Source organism: Cottoperca gobio, chromosome 8 (genome assembly GCF_900634415.1).
Source record: "Cottoperca gobio chromosome 8, fCotGob3.1, whole genome shotgun sequence".
Classification (NCBI taxonomy): Eukaryota; Metazoa; Chordata; class Actinopteri; order Perciformes; family Bovichtidae; genus Cottoperca; species Cottoperca gobio.
This window is the reverse complement of record NC_041362.1, coordinates 17,108,483-17,134,853: the sequence shown is the minus strand read 5'-3', so window position 1 is coordinate 17,134,853 and position 26,371 is coordinate 17,108,483. Positions and strand designations below refer to the sequence as shown.

At 42.0% G+C, this 26,371-nt stretch overlaps 1 protein-coding gene across 1 annotated transcript in view; it reads left to right on the top strand.

Annotated features, from left to right (window-relative positions):
- Positions 1 to 26,371, top strand: part of smurf2 (SMAD specific E3 ubiquitin protein ligase 2) — a 51,304-nt gene that overhangs the window by 1,169 nt on the left and 23,764 nt on the right. The window contains 2 exon segments of the mRNA XM_029437478.1: positions 19,822 to 19,860; positions 22,437 to 22,545. Coding sequence (XP_029293338.1) covers positions 19,822 to 19,860; positions 22,437 to 22,545 — 148 coding nt within the window.

Genomic DNA, 26,371 nt, shown 5'->3' with positions numbered 1-26,371 from the left:
AGTGTCCCTTAACTGCATGCAGACAGTAAGCTGCCTCCTTTGATTGTTATTGTGGTTAAAACTGGTCATCATTCAATTGTATTCCTGCAGTGTAACTGCATCCATTTATAAAGCTGTTCTTCTCAGCCTCAACCAGTTCATACCTTTGCAGCATGATCCACTCTTCTTCTCCCTCAGCTGTTTGGTTTGTGCCTATTCAACACAGACAGCAAAAAGGTTTATATGAGAGCTCACTGTTTTGACTGGGAGAAGAGGCTGCTGCCCGTCCAGTGTCTGACCTGAATCACATTCCATGGCAGTCTTTTCTACCAGGAAGATCCAAATTAAATATTTTAGCTGGTGCTGTTTCTGATAGGAATAAGTGGAAACAACAAGGGTTCTTAATAAGAGGGATTTAATGAGTTGGACGTGCAAGATGGCCAAGGAAATCAAGTTTTGAGCTACACTTGTATAGCTGTGAGAAGTCATTCAGAGGTCAATACTGAATGTGGAGAGTTCTATAGAAAAAATGGTATCCAGCATTCATTAAATTAGATATATACATAATATATAGGAGTATGTACATTATAAGATTGGGAAAAAATGTATAGACAACTTTGTTTTCATGTTGAAAAAGTTTAAATGAGTGTGTTAGTTTGAGATGGACTGCAGTGGTTTCCTGGTGAAATGCTGAAAATTGCAAAGTGCAGGACCTCACAGTCCTCTTGATGCTGAGTGACATGGTACACCCTTCCATATTTAACATCATCCCTCTTAAATCAAACAATTTTCTCTGTCTGCATATCTTTCATTGGATTTTTTTTCCAGTACCACTAGCAATCACTCCTTGGGGCATATTTCTTTCCGAATTATGTAATGACATCCACATGGTCAGCTCTGTCCCAAAGCTGAGCTCACTGCGTTCCCTTTCTGCTCCAGCTTGGAGAGCGTGCAGTGCAGGAAGCTCTATACCAAGGCGGCCGTCTGGCGGTGAAGCCCAAGAGCTCACTTTTTGTGGAGAGGCTTCACTGCACACTGTCATTATGTGTTTCTTTGTTTAGCACTGCACAGCTGTGTATGCCAGGCTTATCAGACTGCAGCATAGGGAGTAATGGGCCCAGAGAGGGGCATTGCGACATTGTAGCTGTGTGTTGTCATGTGTAGTCAAGTTGATTTTTGACACATGGCTGCAGATGAATTTGTTTCCAGGCAGGTTGTGAATGAGGAGTTGCTACATTCAAACAGGCCTGTAGCTGTTTGTGCTGTAGGCGTCTCTCTTTGCTGACAAACCCCCCTGTTCATTTGAACCAGATGTTGCAGATGTTTGCCAGCTATTAAACTGGAAAAATATGGCAAGCAAGCTGCTAAAACTAACACTCTGGGTGTGAATTGCCCCTTGACAACACAGGACAGGTTTCCATTAGACTCTACAGCTGATCACTCCTAAATTATGTGACATACAAACACAACTAATGGCACAACACGAAGTGATCCACCGGGTCATAAATTACATCATTACGCTACGGCTCATTGCTTTGTCTGATCATTCTTAAATTCTGTCATGCAGACATATCTCAGTGTAATTTGCACTACTTTTTATGCATCCATAAATCTGATGACACACAGCTGAAATGCAAAGTTGCAGAGTTCCCTATAGTATGATTTGAGAAAAAGGAACGCACCCCTCCAATCCGTCTGTGAGTCACCAGCTGTCTATCACATAGAAGTGAAATCAGACTCCTAAAAATGCGTTCAAAGTTCTGTCTTTACCCTTTGAATACATGTTCAGCCCAGACGGACGTGCAACAGAATAATAAACGAACTGATGTTTGATTGATTTTCTGGTCCGATTTAGATTCTTGACATTTATAGCCCCTTTTTTGTCTTTGCTAGGAGTTTACATGTGACTTGTTAAGCATATGGTTTGCTCGTCTGAATTCTTTGGCGCGGTGCGGACCAGCGAAGAGAGCTATCTCAGTGGGATTCCCTAGAATTCTCCATTCGCATTCCCACCTCTTCCTCTCTGAGTCACCCCTGTTCTTTCCGACTGTAAGCCTCATCCCCCTCAGACCAAGTCCAAAGCATATTTCACTCCCACCCTTACTAACTGCGCTTCCTCCGCGCTCACCCATTCTTTTTATGTCCGATGCACCCTCTCTGTAGGTTGTTATTTGCAGTTTATCAGCTGCAGTTGCAAATTAACAGGATTTGATGGTACTGCAGCCGATTTCTCCAAATAGAAGAGGCCAGCCCTATTATTTCTAATTAAATAGTTCCAAATTGTCCCTTTTCCTTTCCCTTGTAAGATGACTGGCAGTTGAATGGACACAGATGCTGCTTGAGAATAAAACAGACTTATTTTGAAGATGCAACAAAGGCCCTGGGCTTTCACACTGGCCCACTGTGTGTGGCTTCGAGTGAAAGGCTTAGGTCTCTTCTCTTTTTGTGCGAGTCCTCGCTTTATCAATGCAGCTTAGTCTGACTGTAGTCTGCAGATGGGGGTCTTTGGATGTTGGATAATTGAAAGAGAAACCTCCACAGCTGGGTACAGATGGGGCTGTGGAGGCGCAGGACCTGATGATCAAGACTGTTTTAATGTGGTATGAGCTGGCTCTCTGTACATTCATGTGGTCTCAGTCTGAGACATTTCTTTTTTCTTTTCTTTTACTGAGTGGCTGTATGGAAGTGATTTGGCTTCATCTGGGTGTTCAGACAGGATACATGGTAAATGCACAGTGATTAGCTGCATGTGGCGAACTGTTGGCTCTACTGGCCTATCATGGATTTTTGTTTTTGCAAACATTTCCACATTTTGCTTTAACAAGACGTGAAAGAAACAAATACAATGGCGTCAAAAGACCAGAAAAAATAAACGAGGGGGTGGTGGAATCGGAGAGAGGGACGTGACGAGCAATTATTGCACGTTTGTAAACATTTTCCTTCCCCTACTGAGAGCCTCACATAATTTTGAATTGTTCCATCAATTAATTGACTGACTGGCTGGGGTTGGCTTTCCTGTTGGTTCAGCTGCTCTTCAATGAGGACAAAGCCTTCTGCGGTTGCTTTACCCTCAACCGCCGCCAGCAACGGCCCGGAGCAGACCAGATGTAACAGGGGGAGAGGGAGAGAGAGTGGGCAGCTTCTCGGAGAGGAAGTGCTCCCCAGACTCCGAACACTTGTCCAAACGTCACCCCTGACAGGTGGGGAGCAGAACAGTCCAGCAACCCCTTTTTGAGGTCCCCCTGTAATAATAAAGTGAGGTATTGCTATTACTCGGCAGGACATTAGGCGACTTGTGTGTTGCTCACAGCTCTGTATTATAACAGCATGCCGTGGGTTTGATTAGTGGGTGGCATGTGTGGTTTGGGGAGATCTTCCTGCTGAGAAGAGCATCAACACTTCAGAGTGGCTGCTTTGTAACATTAACAACCGATAATATTTTCCTGTATCCCAGCGGTCGGCAACCTTTACTATCAAAAGAGCCATTTTGCCACCTCGTCCACCAAATAATGTGTCTTCAGCCGCAACACATATTTCATAACACAGCTTAAGTTGTATATATAGTTATACTATATTTGTTGCATTTATGAAATTACAGAAAGACAAAGGAAACTGTTGAGATTATATTGTTATTTGTAATTGTTATTAGGACAACACCAAACTCTTTTAGCGGGATCAAAACTAGCAGCAGTAGTTGAGTTTGAAGACTTCATCCATTTCTTGAAAGAATATTTGCTCTGCTCCGCTTTCAGCAGAAGTTCAGAATTCGCTTTTCTTCGCTTATCTCCAGCTCGGTACTTTTCAGCAGATGCTGTGTGTCTGTTCTTGAAATGTCTTTGGACATTACATTTTTTGTTGTTAGCTAATTTCTCGCCACATATCAAGCAGACAGGTAAACCAGCATCGTTGGCAGCAAAATCAAATGCATCTGTCCACGCAGAATTAAACTCTCTTTTTTCTTTTTTTTGTTGTATCCATTATTAGCTTACCGAGTTAGCCGGGGGTCGGAAACTCGAGATTAGCCACCTGCAGGGAAAGGCGCCGCGCCCGTAGACGCAGGAGAATGTGACGCATATTTTAGTGGACGGAATGTAAAAATTCAATTAAATGTATTTCAGTGTCACAATATCACCTCTAACTCCAAGATAAGAGCTGTTCCGTTTGAAAGATTGTCCACTGTGCAACAAAAAAGACATAAAAATAATGTTGTTTATTTCCATGTTTTTTTTTTGTCAAAGCTTCAGGGAGCCACTGCAGAGGGGTTAAAGAGCCGCATGTGGCTCCTGAGCCGCAGGTTGCCGACCCCTGCTGTAACCAGACTTCCTGTTTCATTTTGAGACTGAAAGAACAGAGAAAATTACCCACCATGCTCTCTGTTTATACTTTACTGTCCTACTAGAGTGGTTCCCAACCAGGGAGATATTTTAGCTAAAAGAAACATAAATAAAAAAGGATGACTAACCGTTTAGGAATGCACAATATTAATCAGGCCCATAAATGATTGGATAATTACCATTGCAATACAATACGTTTGTTGATGTATGTAACTAGAATAAATAAATGAGCATTTGAAAAGTTTGAACTGTTTTTGTTGTGTTCGATTTGGTTCGGATATTAAATAATCCATCTTTGCTCACTACATGTTAGCCTGTCTTACCCTCAGCTGTGCATAAACTACAGGTTATGAGCTTCTTTTTCAAATACAAAAATGGGAAATTACCGATTTTATCTGTATCAGCCATGAGAAGCAGGTAATTATTGGTATTGACTGATCCATATCGAGCGTCCCTTAAATGCATAGATAAAAGCGTTAAGTGGTTTCAAAAGTTAGCTAAAAGTAATGAATAACTATTTGAAACATCTTCTGCTTCTTCAAGCTGACCTGAACTCTCAGTTCAATTCTATGAAAAATTACTCTAACAAAATCCATATATGACTGGTGGTTTCTTCTGTATATAGTTTTACATCATTTATGTTCACCTCTCTTATTACTTTGTGCTCAAGAGAGAGTATCTGTCATTGAAGGTCATGAGATGTGCACATAGCACATACTGCATTTATCCATTTGGGGACTGATGCTTGCAGTTAGCTGCAACACTTGCAGCACTCTTCTCAAGCCTGCATGGTGTCCTACACATATCAGCTGTACTGACAGAGCTGCAACACATCCTCTAGCTTATTTATTGCTCTCTCTCGCACATGCACGTCTCTCATTGTACATCATGCTTTGCTTTTCTACCCTCCGGGTGCTCTGAAAGTGTCTTCTCCTTATTTCCATTATTGTGATTTATGTAGTTGGTATGCTGGAAGCAATGGTTGATTACAGTTCATAAAGAATTTAAATGAGTATGGTATATTCAGCTAGGATGAGTCATATGAATTTACATCTCAGTTCAGGATCTATACACTGGCCTCCAGTAGAAATGTCGGAGGGAAAACGTGCAGAGAGCAAGAGTGTGTCTTTGGCCTCGGAGAAGTGCTTATCCTCCTGGGTGGTTTGGGAAAGACCTTCAAAGGCCTGCTCTGTTAACCTGGCTGTGGTGGTTAATGGGTAAAAACTGGATTACAAGTGAGTGAGTGTGAGGGAGGGGAGCTCCAGTTAGGACTAAACAGATTCTTGTCCGCAGGCTCTTCTCCTATCATTCCTGCCTGGCTCTTGTCCACGCTGGCCCTCCCACTGCCCTAGCCCTCTATTTCTCGCCTATTTCCCAAACTTGAGCTCCCTTTGAAGTTTGAAACTCCACTTGAGGGTATTTCTTTTATCATGTATATCCAATGTCAGGCTAGAACCCTGTTTGACTTTAGATGCCCTTACTTTTAGTTAGTCACTGCTACTGCTGCTGTGGAAAATGTGACTTGTGAGGATCATTAGCAAATTACATTGACACTTCAGTTCTTTCAGGCTGTGTAGGTTTGTAAATATGAAGACAAATGTTGGATATTGTGATGGTGGTATGATATGATATAACAGATTTAAAGTGGAACTCTGTTGTTGCAGCATATATATTGACTATCCATTGTGACTCTGACAATGCAGTAGAAGTGCAGTGCTAAATTAGTGGCATACTCTTAAGTGCACAATTGTGTGTGACAATGTAATTGTTTTGGTCATGCCTTGTTGCTTTTGCCAGATTCCCATGGCTGTTAAGCCAATTTTATTTATTTTTCAAACGATGTACATGGAAGAGCTCAGTTGATATTAAAACCTACATTTGTATATTTTTGGTGCCGTATAGTTGACGCTTTGTAAACTACATTGGAGAAATGAACTTCGAGCAGGAACGACAAGTTTTATGGTTGTGGACTCAGTCCCGTATCAAAAGTCAGAGAAAGGCCTTGCTCTGTAGACGGCTCCTCAACCGCAAGCCCTTTTTAGTTCCTGAAAGGAATGCAACAAGGAATGGAGCAGCCCTTTGCCATGTGTTTATTGTGGAAATTCACACTGCAATGGTGATAAAAGCAATACATCTGCTGCCCTAGTAAAGCCTCACTATCTCGCATTAATTAACTGTCTAAAAACTTCTCTGGCTCTTGTGTTAGTAAGAGAGACACATGTGGAGGTCCACCATCACACTAATTACTAGTCCACACTGTTGTGCTACAGTCATTGTCTATTTTCATTATGCCGGTCAATGTAATTCCTCTGCACGGTACCGCTCCATTTGCTCTTTTTTGGTTTTCCATTAGGAAAAGTTGGGGATAGTACCTGATACTTTTTTAGTACCGCTGCAGCAGAGATTCCAAGCAAGCTAAGCAGATTCTAGGTGACGCTAAAACACTACAGACCACTGATTGGTCAGAGCGTTGTCACGTGCTAGTGACCTGCACAAAAACTACAGTCAATAGCGTTTTGTTAACTTCACTAAAACCCGATTTTTTGAGAAAATGGTAGCCGGCAAAACTACGTCGTACACCACACCTTACAATTGGCGAGGCGCAGACGTTCCTCTCTTTGGTTGCCGATGAAAGGATTTAGAGAGTTTTCCGTTTCCACGGCGGTTTCAAGCAGCGTCGCTACGGCAAACGACTGATCACCCCACCTACACTGGGGGGATGCTATCTGCAGTGGAAAACAAAGCACCTGGTACCAACAGTGAGTCGAGCCGCACCACACAGTGGAAACACGGCTTTACACTCCACTGAAAGGTTAAAGTGGAGCAGTCTGAGGAAAGGCCTGTCCTGTCACATTCCACTGCTGATCTGTGATTGAAGCTTTGGCATGAAGCTTGTTTCCCCCTTTATTTGTTTGTAGGGATGTCTGTGATTATTATGATCCCTCCACAGTGTGCCCAGGTGAGCTCACTCTGCCAGTTTGCACAAAGTCTCTTTAGCTCTGATAAATATCCACATATGCACCGGTCGTTTCACTTCCCCTAGAAACAGAGGTGGAGGCAGGGAGGTCAGAGCACTCCTGCCCAGCTGTCTGATGGAGGAAGGGTAACCCGAGAATAATTCTTGGACGTGCGGACTCTGCTTTAAACCTGGATGGACACGGGTTGATACGATTTAACTCTGACTAACCTCAAGCAGATGGGGGGTGTCTCTCAAGTCTCAAGTCAAGGGGGGGCTGCGAAAAGCCACAAGACGCCAACAGCTGACTGGAGGCGTCTGTCCGTGCCTCGGCCTGACGTTTGAGCCCGTTGAGTTCTCTGAGGATAAGGGATCAGAAGAAAGATGTTTATATTCACACCGGATCACATTTCAAATGGCACCTTTGCCGAAGTTGGACAAATACACCAAGGGATTCCTGCATAGTAAAAACAACTGCATATGCGCAGAGAAGCAAATGTGGTATTTCAATACAGGGTTTTCTGCTCCCTAACGCTCTGGCACTAGAAGAATCCTAAGTATGTACCGAGGCTCATGGGTATTCATTGTCACCGATGGGAAACTGTCTGGGTGATAAGAGTTGCGGGATATTCATTATGAACTAACCTTCAAGTCCAAAAGTGGGAGTGCCAAATGCCTGATGATTCAGCGCTCAGGCAGATGCTACTATAGACAGTCATGTTGGGAATTTTCAGAGATGTAGCCCTAATATTTACTCTCTGAAACTTATTATTATAGCAGCACTTGATGTACTCATTTACTGTCCTGAGCTCAAGGCTACAAGAGTGTTCTAGTGACGAGGATTTTTATGTTTTATGTTACTTCCTCCACTTTGGTTCCCCAAGACTAAATGATGGTCACATTCTCCACACATCGACACATTTCTTTAACTCGATCTGAAAGCTCATGTTTAAGGTCCATATTTTTAAAAGGTTTTGCAAGATAATTCAGTTTTGTATTCCACAGGTTTGATAACTTTTGTCTAATCCCCATGTTAAAAATAACCTCCGCAGAAGTCTTACAATATGGCTTCACTTGTCAAGCTGAGCTCTGAGGGATGATTTCATAGAGGCTTAGCTAAATGTGGCTCAGACATGAGGATGACGCATGTCCTGTAGACGCTTGTCATCTAATTTTAACATGACTTGCATGACATATTAAAAAGCCATTTATGTATGCACCTGCACACAGCGGCATTAGGTCACAGCTTTTACCAACATTGTATCTTACTGAGACATGTGGATAAAATAGCAACTTCAGTTTAGGGTCTTAAGTTGTGATGGTACTTTTTACACAATTATTTTGTGTTTCATATAATAAATGATTAAAGCTAAGGTGGGTAATGTATTTTAGAAACATTTTTGTTATATTTGTTGAAATACTCTTAACAACCTGACGACAATCTATAAATCAAATGCTACTACAAAAAAAAAGAGGATTTATTCGGACCTGCCTTCCTGCGTGCACTCTGCTCGTGCACTCTGCTCGTGCACTCTGCTCGTGCACTCTGCTCGTGCACTCTGCTCGTGCACTCATTGTGCGTCACGAGTCTTCCAGAAGCTGCTAGCTTGACAAGTACGAACAATAGCCATGTTTGCTGTTTAGGTTCATTACATGTTTACATTCATAAGTTAGCATTTTGAAGTGTTGCTAACTTTGCGACTTTCTCACTAGTTCTGCTACTTTCATTGGAAAAGAGTTGACAACATTGGGCTGGGTTTTTCGATTGGATAATTAAAGAAATCTAGCTAAATCTTGATGGCTTCTCCTACCCAAGCGTTAATAAAAAAAAAAAATTGGCAGATAATTACAATGAAAATAGCTGTAGTTGCAGCCCTATTCTCAAGACATGGTAGTAAATGTCTGTGCAGTGCTTTTCATCTACGATTACGACATGATTACTGTCCTGATTCCTAAAAGGCTGTGGGTCCTTTTAGTCCAACACATTCACTGGCAAGGCACACGGTATAAAAGGAAAAATATGACTGGTGGTAATGATGTAACACTGCTCCCAGATGAAGTTGTGAAATCATTCTTAGAAACTAAAACTCCCCAGGATTGGAAGGGGAAAACCAAAGTGAAGAAGCAAAGTGGCATTTCTGGCATTTAACACGCCAGTGTGGTGGTCCTCAACTTCTGTTAAACAGGTTGGTACTATCCAATCTCTCTACTCTCCTCCATTACATCAGAGGGGACCAAGGAGCCAAGAAGCCAGGAGAGCCGAGCAGCCACTGAAAACAACTCGGGGCCCGGCCAACAGTAGTGCAAGCTTGCAGAAGCCAAAGCTGCGCTGCGCTCTGATTTGCTCACTGTTTTGACTTCTCACTTAGCTGCAGCGGTGAAGGTACTATGGAAGACTTTACTCGCCTGGATGACTTTCTGTTAGGAACGTTGTATCACACAGAGTGGAAAGAGAGGGTGATGTACTATGCAGGGGTAACGGGAATGCCACAAGAAATTGCCATTGTGGCATGGTTTCCCACTATTTGGAGCCCAAAATAGTCGGGGTGGACTTCAGCATTATGCAATTACACTGTATCACGGAGGGAAAAGGTGACGTGAGATGGATGAAATGTTCTCACACTAAGAATGTTGCCAGCCTCTTTCCTTTCACGTGTGAATGTGTGTGGTGACTTTCCCCATGTAGTCAAACAGGATTTCGCAAAGGTAGATAAGCTTTTTGCGTTACCTATAGTTGGTGGATTTGTGCAAGTGTACATCTTTGTATCTGCACCATTTGTCTTTGTTTAAAGACTGGTTTCATTTTTAAGCAATCTTGGTTTAACAACGGTGTTTCCCACAGGCTGTCCAGTCCATTGTGGGGGTGACGTTCCGTTTGTTGGGACCAGTAACTTACATCCTCTTATTTTTTCAGGCCAGAAAGTCTATTACGTTTTGATCTGCAAGCACCAATTATTTTTTATCGATTCAATCTACCACTTATTTTCTCTATTGTTTTGTTAAGCTTAAGTAAGTCACGCGCGCTGGCGCACATTTCTCGCAATATAATTACACATCTTAATTCAAACGAGTCTTGTTGAATATGTGACGTCACCACAGAAGTCCTAATTTGATAAAGTACTAAAACAGTAACACATTCATAATTTCCTCATATTTAAACATATTTCAGCAAACCTCTTAAGGAAAAATCTTTATGAGGGTGAGGAAATTATGAATGTGTTACAATGCACACGTCACCTAATGGGCTCCGTATTATCATGACCTGGTTGTCTAACCATTCATTGCCACTGTAGTCCTTTATCATTTAGCAGCATTAAAGCTTGATTGTTAGAATAATCCAATTGGTTACAGCTGCCAACGTTATGCACCATGACACCCAAAATGAATCCGGAACAAAGCTTTCCTTCCTCGACGGTTATTTATCTTGGATGGTTGCCCAGATATTAACAGTGCCTAATGATCACTGGACTTTGATGCTGCATCATTCTCTAACCACAGCACGTCATTTATATTGACTATGCTTCCTCTGAGCGTGTCGCTGTGTTTCACGAGATCTCTCATGACTTTACCAGCAGGTGCTGAGTGTGATGTATAATGATAAATGGCTCCTCTTAGTCATGGCCTTCTATCCTTTGATGATGTCTTCTGTCTTTCCTTTCCTCCAAGTCCGATGTTTTTTTATGCTTCAGTTCGTAGCGATGTGTGTAACAGGAGTCCTGGGAATCAAAACTTTTGTGTTTGCTTTGCAGTATTTAATGCACGTCACAGGGACTATGAGTTTCTTAATACGTTTCACTGCTGGTTTCCTCTCCACTCTTCAATTGTTTTTTTGGTCTTTTTTTTTTTTAAATACTTTTTTTTCTTCAGAAAACTGTAAACGGTGAAGAAACTGATACAAAAGCAGCAATAAATAGTGGAAATATAGTAGGACACTCCTCAATTGTTGACAAGATTGTTCTTCCGCTCACTCGGGGCACGTGTGAGACGGAGATGAAGCATGTCTTTGAATTCCTCCTGTAAGGTTTTTTTATTTTTTACTTGGAAAGAGGGGATCAAGCTATTTTTCCCCTCCTTTTTTTTAAGTGTTCCTTTCTGTTTTCCTCTCAGTATAAAAATGATGCACAAGGAGATTTTGTTACTTTTTCCTTTCTAATTTTATAAATCGTGGAAATTACAGGTCTGTTTAGAGGTATTAGAAGATTTTCCTGGCAGTTAGTAGTTCCATGATCACTCTGCCACCAGTGACTCTAATATCTGTACTATGTGACCAGAAGGAGTCTTATCAGATTTGCATATTACAGAAGTGGATTTGCTAAAATATGAAAAAAGCTGAGATATTTCCCCGTGTCTACAAGTCAATTTTCCTAAACCACATTTCCACAGTTAGCCTGCACCCCGTGAAGAGTTGGACTAAGTTTCTGAAATTCTATCCTACTTCCTCTCTCTATTCTGCCTGACTGCAGTTGAGGGCTAAAGTTAAGTGGTGTAGCCAGGTCTTTAAAAAGTAACCCACGTTTGTCATGAATAGGGCAGCGCTGAATGGGTGGTGTGGTTCCCTCTGTGACACATACAATGCACTACCACATAAAGCCCTTTTTAGAGGTTATTTGTCGGGGTCACCTTTTGGTTGAAAAGGGCTGAGGTGGTTCAGTTCAAAATGAACTTACAACTGTGCCTAATTTCCTTCCTGTGCCAAACTGAATGCCTGCTTGAGGTTGCCATGCATGGAAGCTCCACCACCCAGCTAACATCAGCCTCCCTGGGCTGCTGCCCCAGTGAGTGACAGGAGTCTAGCAGCGTTCAAGACCAAACATTACCCAACATGTTGTCATAGCTGGTCGATCAGGAGAGGACTTGGAGTTTAGCAGAAAGACAGTTAATGAACAGGTTCACCAGCACAACCACCAGCACTTGTCAGTCACAATCTCTGCTTTTTCTCCCTCCCCTTTAGGTTTTACGTTCCACAGAGGGTAGGGGGAAGTGAAAGGTGGGGGGGAGGGAGGAAGCCTTTTGTTTATAGAAGAACAATGCTGCGCCAGAGTGCACGGTCCTGGGCCTGGAGTCAAAACAGGACAGGCAGACAGGACAGGCAGACAGGACAGGCAGACAGGACAGGCAGACAGGACAGGCAGACAGGACAGGCAGACAGGACAGGCAGACAGGACAGGCAGACAGGACAGGCAGACAGGACAGGACAGGCAGACAGGACAGGCAGACAGGACAGGCAGACAGGACAGGCAGACAGGACAGGCAGACAGGACAGGCAGACAGGACAGGACAGGACAGGCAGACAGGACAGGCAGACAGAGCAGGCAGGCAGGGGAAAGGTTGGAGTCTGGAAGATTATGGGGCGGGTGGTGGGGGGGGGGTTCCCTGAAGATGTTTCAGACTGTCTGCCGTCTTGGGTCAGTGCACTGGACTGGAGGAACCAGGTGGACAGGAAGGGAGGTTCAGATTGGGGTCAACCTGAGCTTGTGGGCCTGAAGAGATTTGTTTACGTTCACACGCAGTTATGATTTCACGCAACAAGAAGATCTGCTGATATTCTGAAATTCCTCCCTTTTTATTAGGCTGTGTTTCCAGACAGTTTTGACTTGGGATGGTAATGGAGGAGTATTACCAGGCGGTTGTCCCTTTTCCAACACCCCCATTTCCTCCACCTTGTGGGCTCCAGTGTAATGGTTAACCGCAGAGCAACGGACTACACTGAACCCTCTTTTCCCCATGGTGCTCTTTCCTTTTCCCATGCTTCGTCATGTTACTGTGTGTGTGAACGGGACTCTGAGAGTGGGCTGCATGTGTCTGCTCACAACAGACGAAAGTAGACTCCCAGTTCCATCTTGTCTCGACCAACGATTGCTACCATGACAACGCCCCCTCCCCTCCGTCCCTTTAGGCGTCACGTGACCTCTCCCTCGCCAGGTGTTTGGCTTGCGTCTGGCGGACTTCATTGATTCGCCTGCACAGTAGGGCTCTTTGTGTGGCAGCCTGTGAGAAACTGGGCCCGTCCTATCCCCACAGGTGGAACTTCAACTTCACCCCAAGGTCTCTGTCTCACCACTATTTTTATTAACAGAAAGGGCGGCAAAGAAAGGCGCTAAGCAAATCGGAGCTGATGATTAGTTATGTTTGTGTGGTGATTGTTAAGCTTTCACTGCTGTCCTTGGGGAAGCAGCCCTGTATGGGAAGTAATGTGGAAAACCATTATGTGACTAATAAGCTGCAGCCACCAAGAGCGTACACACGACACCGCCTGCTCCTAATGTGAGCCACCGGGTTATATTTCCACTTAGCCACTGACACATTTGCCAAGTTGTGTGTGTGTGTGTGTGTGTGTGTGTGTGTGTGTGTGTGTGTGTGTGTGGTTGTCTGCGTGCCATCACATTTAGAGTCACAAGTGGGCCTTCAGCCTAAAAGGTTTTGGTCATTTATCAGATTGAGGGAATAGTATGTGATTCCTGTTCACGCTCAGAAGAGCCAATTAGGGAAAGATGTGCTTTTAGTCTAGCTGCAATACGGAGTAGTTATGTTTACTTAGTGATACATTCAGATACTCGTGCCTTTTTGTTTTCTTAAGCCTATTCTGGTCTAAAATATGGCTGCAAGTGAAGGAAGACTCTTAATGCTACTTTCTTTGTTTATTGTCTTTTTTTAAATGTCAGTACCCGTCTCAGCGCTGCAGTCCCTGGCTGTGGGAGGCAGTGCGACCGGAATGAGAAACGCAGGCGACACAGAGAAACCCTTCTCTCAGCTTTGCCTTGATACTTGCCGTCGCTATGACGACAGAGGATTTTAGATGGGCCGAGATGCACGGGGGGGTTATGCGATGCTTTTAGAGAGAGAGAGAGAGAGAGAGAGAGAGAGAGAGAATCTAGTCATACAGACTTTTCTTCTTCTATGCATTAAATGTATTCTCATTTTTAAACTGTCTTTTGACAGTTTAATTGTTTTAATGTTAGTTTTTTCTCATAGCTTTTTCAAGCAAATAGCAAATCCCTAAATTAAGTATATATATATATATATATATATATATATATATCTAGATATATATATATATATATATATATATATATATATATATATATATATATATATATATATATATATATATATATATATATATATATATATATATATATATATATATATATATATATATATATATATATATATCTAGATATATATATATATCTATATATCTATATATATATCTCTATCTATCAAGGAAATCTGAAATTGGAAAATTCACTAGATCAGAGCTGCAATGAGTCGGTTTCATTCGGCAGAAAATACATTTGCAACTTCTTTGATAGTCGATTGATCCAAAAAGCCAGACATATCTCTGGTCTTAAATATGATCATTGGCTCTGTTTCTGTCATATATGATAGTAATTGCTTTTGGATAATAGTCGACTAAAACAACAATTTTGAAGACGTCACCTTAGACTAAAATTAGGTAAATTATACATGTTTGAGATCTGACATTTTATTGACTAAACGATTAATCAATTGATTAGCAATGAAAACGATCTTATCGACAGATGAGATAAATGTGAGAACTTGGCTGGGGAGACTTTTCCAAACACTGAACACCTCGTCCTAACTGGACGCGATGAGAACAAGCAAACATCAGATTGTTTCAGTCTTTCCCAAAACCAAGAATTTGCTTGCTCGCTATATGTTAGGACTAGATATTGGTTGTTTAGAGAAACTGCTTTTATATTTCCCTCCAAGGATAAGAACATAGCAAAAAAAACATAGGCTTGAGTTGCTATAGCAGCCCATTTTTTGTTTTATGATGCATATTGTCACATTTTTGTGTTGTGAAACATCGTGCCCTAATATTAAGGGTGAAACAGTTTGGAAAGTGAGCTTTAGTGGTTCTATGTTGAGGACCGGATAATATCCCCATCAGCACCACCACACTTACTACTACTACTCATGGAATAATAATGAATTTTGTCAAAGGTTAGCTCTGAAGTTCGGAGCTTTGAATGTGTCCTGTCTAACCCCTCACCTCATATTAACTCTGGCAACCCGCTCCATTATTTAGTCGCCACTCCCTGAGAACAGCGCTGTGTACAGTGTAGCCATGGAACAGAAATGATGTGATTCTAGCTGGCGTCTGAAATGAGCTTTTAATGTTTCTAGTTTTGCCATCATTTGTTTAATCTTAGGGCCATGTGTATGCGTGGGGCTGACTGTATGTGTGTGTGTGTGTGTGTGTGTGTGTGTGCTGACATATGTGTCTCTCTTCCATTTTAATGTACCGGGAGAGAGAGGGAGCACGTAATTATATTTGTCGGTGTGTGAGCATGAGAAAGGCGGTCCAGGGTGACCAATAAAACAACAGATTTACGATGCTGCCCTGTAGGTGAAAGCTCGCCCGCTTCCTTTTCTTGGGGAAGGCTTCTGTCATCACGACCGCATTTCCCACAACGGCATTCATTTTGGGGCATTTTTGTGTGCTGGCGGCAGGTAAAGCGGCCCCACCATTTTCTATTAATGTCATTATACAAAGCTTTTGGTTTGGGAAAGAAAACGTAATGCCCCTTAATGTATGTTGGGTCATTTAGCTACTGATGATAGATCTCTGCAAGGAGTTCACCATTACACTGCAATCTGTAGGCCAGGCTAAACTCAATTATGAGCCTAAAATAAAGTCTTTCGGTGCCACAGAGTTACATTTTTTCATCATTGGATCAAAACGATAAGATATTTCTTTCATTGTTTCCCTCCTTACACTTTCCACTCTCCTGCCTGCTTGCCCTACATTCAGATCCCCCTCGCTCCTCTTTCTGTTTATTTATTTCTTTAATGTTCAGAAGCGGCTTTGTAATTTCAGAGCATCGCAGTTCGAAATAAAACACAACATCATTAGAGAGACTTTTGCAAGTTAGAAGTTTAGATTTATGCACACAAAGGGCGAAGAGGATAGTCAGAGAGGTGGAAGCAGAGACTCCCCAGAAGCTCCATCAAACATAAAGTCAATCTTTCCCAACAAAGGGTCCCTAAAAACCACCCCACCCTGCATGTCAGAGATCTGAGAATGCTTTGAGTCCTCAACAATCGCAGCATCAAGTCCTCTACCTCAGGAAAAACACATCATTTTGTTTTTAGATTAGCTAAAGGGAGTAGTCTGCTTAATATATTTTTTGACGACTGGCTTTTCACTTGGACTTTGGCTGTTCGTAACAACTTTACAATACTATTGAACACTTTCGATTTCCAACATGGACAACACGTCTTTCTAGCTAGTTCTGATGCAATCTCGGTCTGATGGCGATTTAGGCTCTGGAGGCAACGGCCAATATTTCGGTGTAGACAATGCGAGCACAAACGATTGCGATATCTTGTCCTGTTGCCTCCAGTTTATGTTGTTTAAAGAGATTAGTTCTTATGAAACAAGCTTGTCACGCTCTGCCCCAACAACTGTTAATAAGGAACGACTTACACTTGAAACGTTTTTTAAAAATGCTTTAAAATAAGTAGACTTGTCTCCTCCATACCTGGACCTGTCTTACAGAGATTGTGGACGTTGTGACCTCTCCAAGCAAACTGCTATCTGTGACAGGTGAAACGCTCTTAGCTGCATAGCGCTGTCTCAGGAGGCTCACATAGCTGTGGTAAGAGTGAGACCTTTCACTGTGGTAAGTTGCTTTCATGCTGCTGTGTGTTTTGTGTGCGTATATAATGATACACATTTGCATCTACATGTCTGTCCTTAAGAAGGGTAAGTCTGCTGAGGTGGTAGTGTAGGGTTAGCCTTACCTCTGAGGTCTGCCTATAAATTACATAAAATCACACTTTTGGCAAAATAAACTGGCGCACCGTTGTTCTCATCTTTAACTAAAGCTGAAATTAAGTTTATGTAGATCATCCTGACATTTTATAATGACTGTTTAGTCGGTGTGTAATGAAAGCTGCATTGTGATGGTTGGATTCCACTGGTTCCTGATTGCTGTCCTCGCTCTCCTTATGCAGCCTCAGACTCCTAATTGGCTTCCCTGCCACCATTGTCTCCGTGCGTGTACCATTCCAGCGGTTTTCTCTCCATTTTCTGGTTTGAGCTGTAATCCGGGCCCCATGCATGTTTTCATAAGGATCCTATATAGGTATAATTGTAGTGTTGCCTTCCTGCTGTGTGGCCAGTTGACAACTGCTTATGTACTCACAGGAGGGTCTGCAGGTTTTTGCACAGCTTAGTTTGCTTAAAGATGTCAGTGTGGGCCATGAAATGCCACGTAATGCCATGTAATGCCTTACTCTGGTCACATTTTGGCTTTAGTGTAATTTCTTTGTACCAGGTATTTGTTGCCACGGCTTTACCTTGTTTAGAGTCTCATTTCCCAGTGGTTCACTTTCTTTCTCTATACTCTCTAGACTTCTACTGCTCTGTTTTTCCCCCTCTGGAAACATCATCAAATCACTGTTTTTATTCACATTATGCTCATGTTGTCTGTGGCGTGTGGGCAGAAGCATTTTGGAAACACCAAGACAATGGTCACCTGTTACATTACTGCACTTTTTTCACCTCTTAAAGCATCATAGGGTGCACATGCGCACACACACATCCACACTTATTCCTCTGTGCCTCTTAGTAATTAATTAGATTAGTGGAGAACGAGTTTTCTCAGGGGGCCTGTGTGTGTGTGTGTGTGTGTGTGTGTGTGAATGTGCACGTCCGTCTGTGTGTTCAGGAAGAGCGCGACCAAAAGCGATGCATACCAGATGTTTTAGAAATGAGGTGGGTTTCACTGGAACGTAACACATTCCCAGGGATGTTTGCGGAAAGAAATTCTTCCTCGTCTGTCGAGCATGTTCTGCACCCCCCCATCCCCCCAGGAGGGTGTGCATCCACAATCTTGTGTGCGTGTGTGCGCCTTGTGCATCTGTAAACACCATGCATATGTAGATGGTGTGTTTCACACGGGTGAAGCCAGTGATTTGTGTGTGTGTGTGTGTGTGTGTGTGTGTGTGTGTGTGTGTGTGTGTGTGTGTGTGTGTGTGTGTGTTGTGTGTGTGTGTGTGTGTGTGTGTGTGTGTGTGTGTGTGTGTGTGTGTGTGTGTGTGTGTGTGTGTGTGTGGCATGAGGTGAGAGGTGCAGATGAATGGGCAGTGGCTGCAGTCTACCACTATGGGTGTGCCTTTGTCTATTTGTGTTCACAAAGTGAAGTCTGAGCACTCTCACCTGCACATGAAGGGAGTGGGCAAGGCCAGAGGAAGCACAAACAACCAGGGCTGCCCTTCTTATTTGTGGATTAGTCAATGAATTGGTCCTTTTAGTTTTAGTTGATTTTGTCGATTTAGCAGATTGTTATGTTTTTTCATGCTGAATGACTTTTTGATTTCTTTTTAAACACATCTCTGGTAAACACAAGATTTAAAGTGGTGGTATTTTATATCTCATAGTGTTAAAACAATACGTTGATAGCCGTTTCTGTGAATTTTCTCAGTCCGGAACAAATGTTTCTGATAATTGCAACGCCACATGAATGTAGCACAAAGGCCCTATTTCATAACGTTAACAAAAGTGAAACTTAATGTGTTTTATTTGTCCCGTGATTCGGATCCGCTCCAGAATGTAATGGGCTCTATCAGGCCAGTAGTTTTTACATAATCCTGCCGACAGTAAGACAAACCTTGGCGGAGATAATAATGAATGGCTTATTAAACAGTGGTGCATCATTCCACTCCCAAAATATGTATTTAATGCATTTTTCTTTTTTACATACACAACCTAGAAGCCACAAACCTAGAAAAACGATTAACTATTATTAGAAACAAAATCAGTGTTAAATATAAAACTATACTATAACTGAACTAACTATATACTGTTACACAGCACAGTAATATTATTGTAGTACCATCCTATTTCAAACTAATAACTCAGCCAAATCAATATCCAGACCAATTAGTGTCTGTTCCTCAGAAAATGTTTACACAGAAAGAAGTTCAGCCAAAAATGTATTACCATGCGCCTGACTCATAGGCTGTAACTGCAACTCCAGACGCCCAGGTGGTGACTGAGCTTCCTCATCCATCCACACGTACACAGGAGGAGGGTGTACGTGGCTCTGCCTCATCACCTCAGCAACCGCCTCCGTCTCCGCGGCTCAGAGTAGATCAACAGGGTCAAGCTCTCTGCTTCGGGCAGGCTGCTGCTCTGGGAAGGGAGACGGAGACAAAACATGCCCTCCTCTAGTTCAAAGTCTGAATTTGTATAAGTGCGAATGATTCAATAAGTGTTGATTGCTGTAAAGCTTCGACTTCAAACCTATAGCTAAGGAGTTGTTTCCTCTGCTGTTGCTGGTGATGGGGAGTCTTGATGCACATTGTGGAAAGACAAAGTTTGTGTTTTTCTGACACAATGCAGTTGTTTTCCTACTTGAATCCTGAAGTAGACAGTTGCTGCGGTCCACCCATACACATCCCCACTACTTTTCTAGCATACACGTCTAAATTTGAAAAATAAAACCCTGATTTACTGCTTGGGTTTTTAATGTTTGTATAATTGATGCTCAATTCTTCCTTTCTTTTTTTTTTTTTCAGTCCTCTGCGCCAAAAACCTGGTGAAGAAGGACTTCTTCCGTAAGTATCTGACAATCGCAGCTGTTTATAATGAAGCTGTTTGTGGTTGTGGGTATATGATGCATGCACACTAATGACCTCTTGAGATCGAGAAAAGAAACGTGACTTTGGGGCGATAAAGTTTAGCTCCTGCAAGCTTTCAACGACGCACTACGATCTCCTCTTTTAGCCATTTCAGCAGATGTGGATGATTTACTACATATGACCTTGGAGGTAGGAGAGTGTCGTCTACATAGAGGCCTGTTACTTTAAACATAAACACCCAGTGCAAGTATAGTTCCTGACATACTGTATCCATAACAAAGTTTTTAGTCTTCAGTGAAAAATGTTGCAATCAGCATTTATACCCGGGACAAATGACTCCGCAGTAGTCACGGGCATTTATCGCTCCGATCGGCAGTGATGGAAACATAACGCCAGGGTGGCAAATATTCCCGCGTTTTCCAGCATGATGCTATGACATGTGTTCAAGTAAATGTATGTTAAATATAATATAATACCATTATTCTAATTTTATTAACGTAAAAAACGTACAATTAATATGCTCTCCTCAGATTCACAAGTCGTAAAGCTCATCACAACCGTCACTACTGTGTGTACGAAGCTGCGAATACACTGACTTAGTGGTGGGAACTGTGTTGAAAGATAAAAACAATATGTATTTATACTTCTTTCGTATGGTAATGTCCAAAAAAGAATGACAAGTTTTGAAATGAAAAATGCTTTGATTGTTAAATGAACCGTGCTTTTTAAATCCTCCTCACTTATTTTTCTAAAATAATTTTACCAGTTTGAAAAAACAAGTTATTTCTTGCCACTGTTCCAACAATCACGAACACTGGTTGAGAATTGAAAAGAGAGACTGAATAAGTAACAGTCTACTGCTCTCTACTCGCCTCTTATCCACGGTCTACTGGCAATGGAAAAGGAATCTATTGCTTATTTATAGCAGGATTTCCCATGTTTGAAAAGCCCAACTCATTTACGCTCTAATGTTGTTGAGAAAGGTTATAACATATAACATACAGTGACTATATTTCCATTTTGGACCACTTTTCCCCAACCACTTAGCATAACACACCCAGTTGATTTTCTCCACTTAAGACTTAATAACTCCTGTGTGTGGGTGTCTTTGGTGTTGGGAGTGTTTGGGTGTGTTTGGGTCGGGCTGTCATGGTGAATGAGCATGTCTTCTGCTCACTCAGGTGGTTTCTGTGGTGCCCATTCCTGCCATTCCAGCGCTCAGGAGCTGAGCAAACACTCTGTTAGGGAGGTGGTGTAGAGCAGGACTGAGACCATAGATGTGTGTCCTTCTGTCTGTGTCCTTATTTCTTAACTTAATCAATTATGCGTTTGTCTGTTTTGTCATTATGTTGCCGTTCTGTTTCCAATAATCAAAAATGGAGAAAAGCCAACACCTTTACACAATACTGCAGCCAACTCATACCATGTTTCACTAACAAACTTTATAACCGATAGATTTTTGTGACTGAATCTGCTAATAGTTTCATTATTATCATGTGGTGTTTGTGTTTCTTTCCACACCAGACCAGCTTAAAGGATAGTTCGGATGATTTAAGTGGGGTTGTTTGATGTACTTTTCCATATTCGGTGTATTAATTACAGTAGATGGCGGTCAACACGCCCCCAGTTTGGAGAAATGGACTGTAGTGCCAGCACAGAAGCAGGAAATAGTTTTAGCCCCCTAAAAGCAGGCCCACCTAAAAAATTAAATATTAGGTGAAAATATTCTAAATATAGCGTACACTTAAACTATCAGTCTTTTCTGACGGGGAACTGAAGCCGTTGCGTCCAATTATGCTCTCTAAAAAGGCACCAGACTCCATTAACAAAAACAGTCATTTTACCTCTCAGAACATGCAGGCTGCCATGATCTGTTAGTTTGTTTGTGTAATTGTGTGACTTTAGTGCGGTAGAACAGCAACCCCCGTGTTCTGTGAGAATATTTATTTCAATGGAGTATGGTGGCTTTGAAGAGAGCATAGATAACATCTTCAGTTCTCCATCTGAAAGGGCTGACGGCTAAAGCGGTCAAAATATTCTAAATACAGCGTACATTTAAACTGATTTAGTTTTTTTTTAAGGTGGCTAAGATATGTTTTGCTGCTGCCCTTTTCCACAGCAGTACGTTGCTTAGCTCCTGTGCCAGTACTCCTGTCCGTTTCTCCATAATCCATCTACTGTAGGTAATACACTGACTCTGAATAAGTACCTCATTAAATCCCACTTTTAAAAAATCTGAACTATCCCTTTAATGTATTGAGAGCAACAAATTCAATGCATCTTTAGTCATCCACAACTGTACTTTTGTCTCCAAAGGATCTCATTTTGGAATCAAAGTACAAGAAAAATTGTGTAAGTAAACAATGAGTTATCTGTGACTGCTCCCATAGCGGAACAACAGTGTTGTAGACACCACAGCATCTGCCATGTAGCAAGCTAACACCGCTGTGTAATGTTGTCATTTGTGTCTTGTTAAGTTGTTTATCTGTTATTTGTTCTTGATGAATGTGGCCGAGGCTGAGCGAGGGTTCTGTTTTCCTCTCTCCCTGCAGGCCTCCCTGATCCCTTTGCCAAGGTTGTTGTGGACGGTTCAGGTCAATGCCACTCGACAGACACTGTGAGGAACACACTTGACCCCAAGTGGAATCAACACTATGACCTGTGAGTCCCAGGCACTTTAACACATTTGTTTTCAAAGACGGAACAACAATCTGATGCCTTTTCTGTTTATTTGAATACCTCCCACCTTCCCAAAGACTTAATCTGATTGCAAACGGCAGTTTGAAGCCCTGCTTTTTTCTTTATTAACCTCAATAAGTAAGCACTCTGAGAAGTGTCAGGCTATGTCATTAACGGGACCTAAACAGTAACAGATCTTGCATCTGTTCTCTCACTTATCTACATACTCTGTAATGACATAACCTTTCAGCACCAGCAAATAGTCTTAAAAAAACGTTCCTTGGAGCAGTGTTTAAAGAAACCGAAAAGGAGGGGCGTCTCAATAGTATTTTCTTCCATTGAGTGAAACACGTGCATGTCTTGTTGTACCCTGATTGCCTTTCCCAAAGATGGTTTGTCCTGTGAAAGCAACCTGGAAAAAAACAGAGATGGAGCGCGTGAGTGAAAATGTGAGAGTGAAAGTTTCCAGTATTCGCCCCGGTGTTTATCCAACCGTCGTGCATAGCCAACAGCGAGAGGAAGCACATGTCTCCGTTTGTTTGGTTGCTGGGGATACATGACCCTCTCCCGACATGGCTGTTAAATTAGGTGCTTGTGTCACGTTTGACAAGAGGGGAAAAAGTCACACGCACCTTTTTAGAGATGGATCGATGGAGAGGAGAACACAGACTCGCGGCTCAGTGGAGCTTCTCTGCGCTAATGTGTCCCAAGAGCCTGCAGACGTCGCTGACTGGAGTTTATGTGCAGCCAGTGATACCCCCTTTACGGTCTGTAGTGTTTATCCTCATGGCCAGCAGAAGGACTCTCAGGTGGTATGTTGGAGGAGAGAGATTTTTAATTGAGCAGTCTGGCTGGCTCTCACTTATTAAAATAGAGCCTGCAACACCTGGTGTTCCGAGTGCATTAAAGCTGTTGGCAGGGAATCTTTTTTCCATTTGTTTGTGTGTGTGTGTCTGTCCAGGAAACAGCAAACTGGCCCGTGAACTGTGACCCTTGAGCATTGTTGCAGGATGTGGCCGGCATGCCACGGATAGCAGACAGTCTATGTGGCTGCCTGCCTCTCACACTCAGGCTGCGGTGGAATATTCTTTTGCTTAGGTTCCTAACTGAGTGAAATGAGCCAGAAGTAACTCAGTGGCGGCCATGATAAGAGTTGTTTGAAGTCTCTAAATGCAAAGGAAAGGTGCTTCAATGCTTCCTTTCTTATCTCCTTTAGCATTGGATACACTGGACCATCCTTCACCAAAGGATTGTGCCGTCCCACAATCCCTTGCGGCATCAGGATTTAAAGTGAAGCACCATTCGGCCGTCGATAACATCAGCCGTCGCTGTTAAATTTTACACTATGGATACATTGTAAACATTCTTCTTAGGATGTGTGATTCTGCTTTGGACAGGAATCCTTGAATTGTACAGCATTGAGTCACTGTGCTCATTTTCTGTGTGTTTATAAAACCGCGGTTGTCTTTTTATGAATTCTCCTTTACATCTTCCCTTCACCTGGATGGAAAATGGCGCGAGTGAAAGTGGAAAAGACACATTATTTTGAATATTCGACCGCAGCCTCATTCTGCCCAGCACCAAGTGTGTAAAACAGACCATCACTAACGACGGGATATGGTTTAAATGAAGGAAGGATTAGCATAACTACCACTCCTGAGTTGTAGAGGACGAGCACACTTTGATTCATTGCTATTGTAATGATTATTTAATTTTTTAGAGGACCTTCATTTTCACAGTCGGTGTCATGAAGTGTTTTCAAGCATTTTTGGATTCTCCCTCTAATGTGCACTCAATCACATTTGGTTAATTAGGAGTTCTTCAAATATGGTGTTATTAAATTATACATCTGCAATGTTAAGTACCCAGTCTAGACTCAATTTATTTACAGCCCACTCATCCATCCATTTTCCTCTCACCATCCAAGCTGAATTGCTATGGAAACCCTCAGTTAAGCACCATTATTGGCTTTATTAGGTCCTCGGTGTTACTGTGTAGTAGAATTAGGAAACTATGTGGCACAATGCAGAGCAAGCATAAGAGAGCTGTCAATCAACTTGAGAAGATCAGCAGGCCACAGTCCGAAGCAGTGAGTGTTATTATGGGGCCTTTTCTTCTCTTTGTATCTCAGATTGTGACTTTAGTGTTGCTGTAATTAAATGTTTTGCTTTTACTTTGACCATATGTTCTTGGCAGAAACTTGCAGGGAAAAGCTAGTAAAAGCAGTGCCAAAGATGCCTTTTGTATGAATGCAGTCTGCCAAATAAAAGGATGTATTTGGAAAGCACATCTGACTCTTTAAATCTGCAGCTTTTTCCTTTTAGTGTGTGTGTGTGTGTGTGTGTGTGTGAGATTGTGTGTGTGATTGTGTGTGTGAGATTGTGTGTGTGTGTGTGTGTGATTGTGTGTGTGTGATTGCCTATGACTGGTATTAAAAATCTTAGCCAGACTAATGAATTTTATTACGTGGAGGGTGATCCAGATGACTGGGGTTCGGTTGTAATACTTCCCTCCCGTCACGTCTGTCTGACATTGCAGCTCTCTCACATCGCACCCCAGACAGGCATTTGGCATTGACTCAAAATGTCCAGACGTCTTACTCACAGCCCCATTGTTTCATAACCCTTTTGGTAAGCAGCATGATAATTACAGTGGGAAGCAGTTTTGTGAACCGTACAGATGATTAGTTTTCGACTGAAAGAGGGAGCCCACCCGAGCAGATGTGCCACAACAGGTTCACATGGTGAGATTTTATCACACCCTCAACCCTGCCGGACACACGAGAAGGAGCGACGAGAGCATGGAGGAGGCAGACGATCAGGAAACAGTCTCTGATCTTATTCCCTACATATAGGCTGTCTGTATATGATATAGTCACCTGACCATGTTCTTTACTTGCATAGTGGGCAAGTTGTTTTTGGAATTGTTGTTTTTTGCCATGCTAGCGGTCGGCATGAAGTTTTATACAGAAATTCATGGATTAAAGGAAAAATTAAAATGGCAACATTGTGTGAGTTTGATCTTTTTGATGTGTGTATTTTTTTAATACGGCATTATTTTTCACTTCTGTACCATGATAACCCGTGTGAGGATATTCACGATTATCCCGATGATGGAAATTTACCTCGATCAACTTATTCAGTGTTTGTTTTATTATTGTGCTCTGTGGTCAAATCTATATCGTTTAATCCCTACCCTAGACTTTTTGTTTAGCGACACCATCTCGAAAAATATTGAATGACTTGTCATTACATTTCGTTCACATATTTATGTTCCCTTTTTTTATCTAGCGCCATCATCAGGTCAAACTTCCAATTGTTCAATAATTTGTTTAATGAACAAATACCTGCAAAACTAATGACATTCCCATCACCATTATCCGTACCATGTCTTTAGTGCTAATTGGCAAATATTAGCATTTTAACACACCAAATTAAGATTGTCATCATTATACACGCTTTTAGTACAGACTCAGAGAAGCTAGCTTGGCTGTAGACTCTTGTATTCTTTCGTTCTGTAAAAATTGTAGTCTTTTTATATATATATATATATATAATATAATTATATTTTAGGAATATTTTCAATTTGCACATTTAAAAACCCTGGTGGGAAAACTGAACATTTTAAATAAATCTTGAAATATCTTTGCTCGTCTGAGATAATAATGGTAGTGGATAGAAACAAACATTCATTCGTGTTTTCTTTTTGCTATTTTCTCAAATTTTGGTTAAAATTGCGTCTCATTTGGATGGAAACCGGGCTTATGTGATCCACACTAGTTCAGCCATACGTTATGACATGTTTTGTT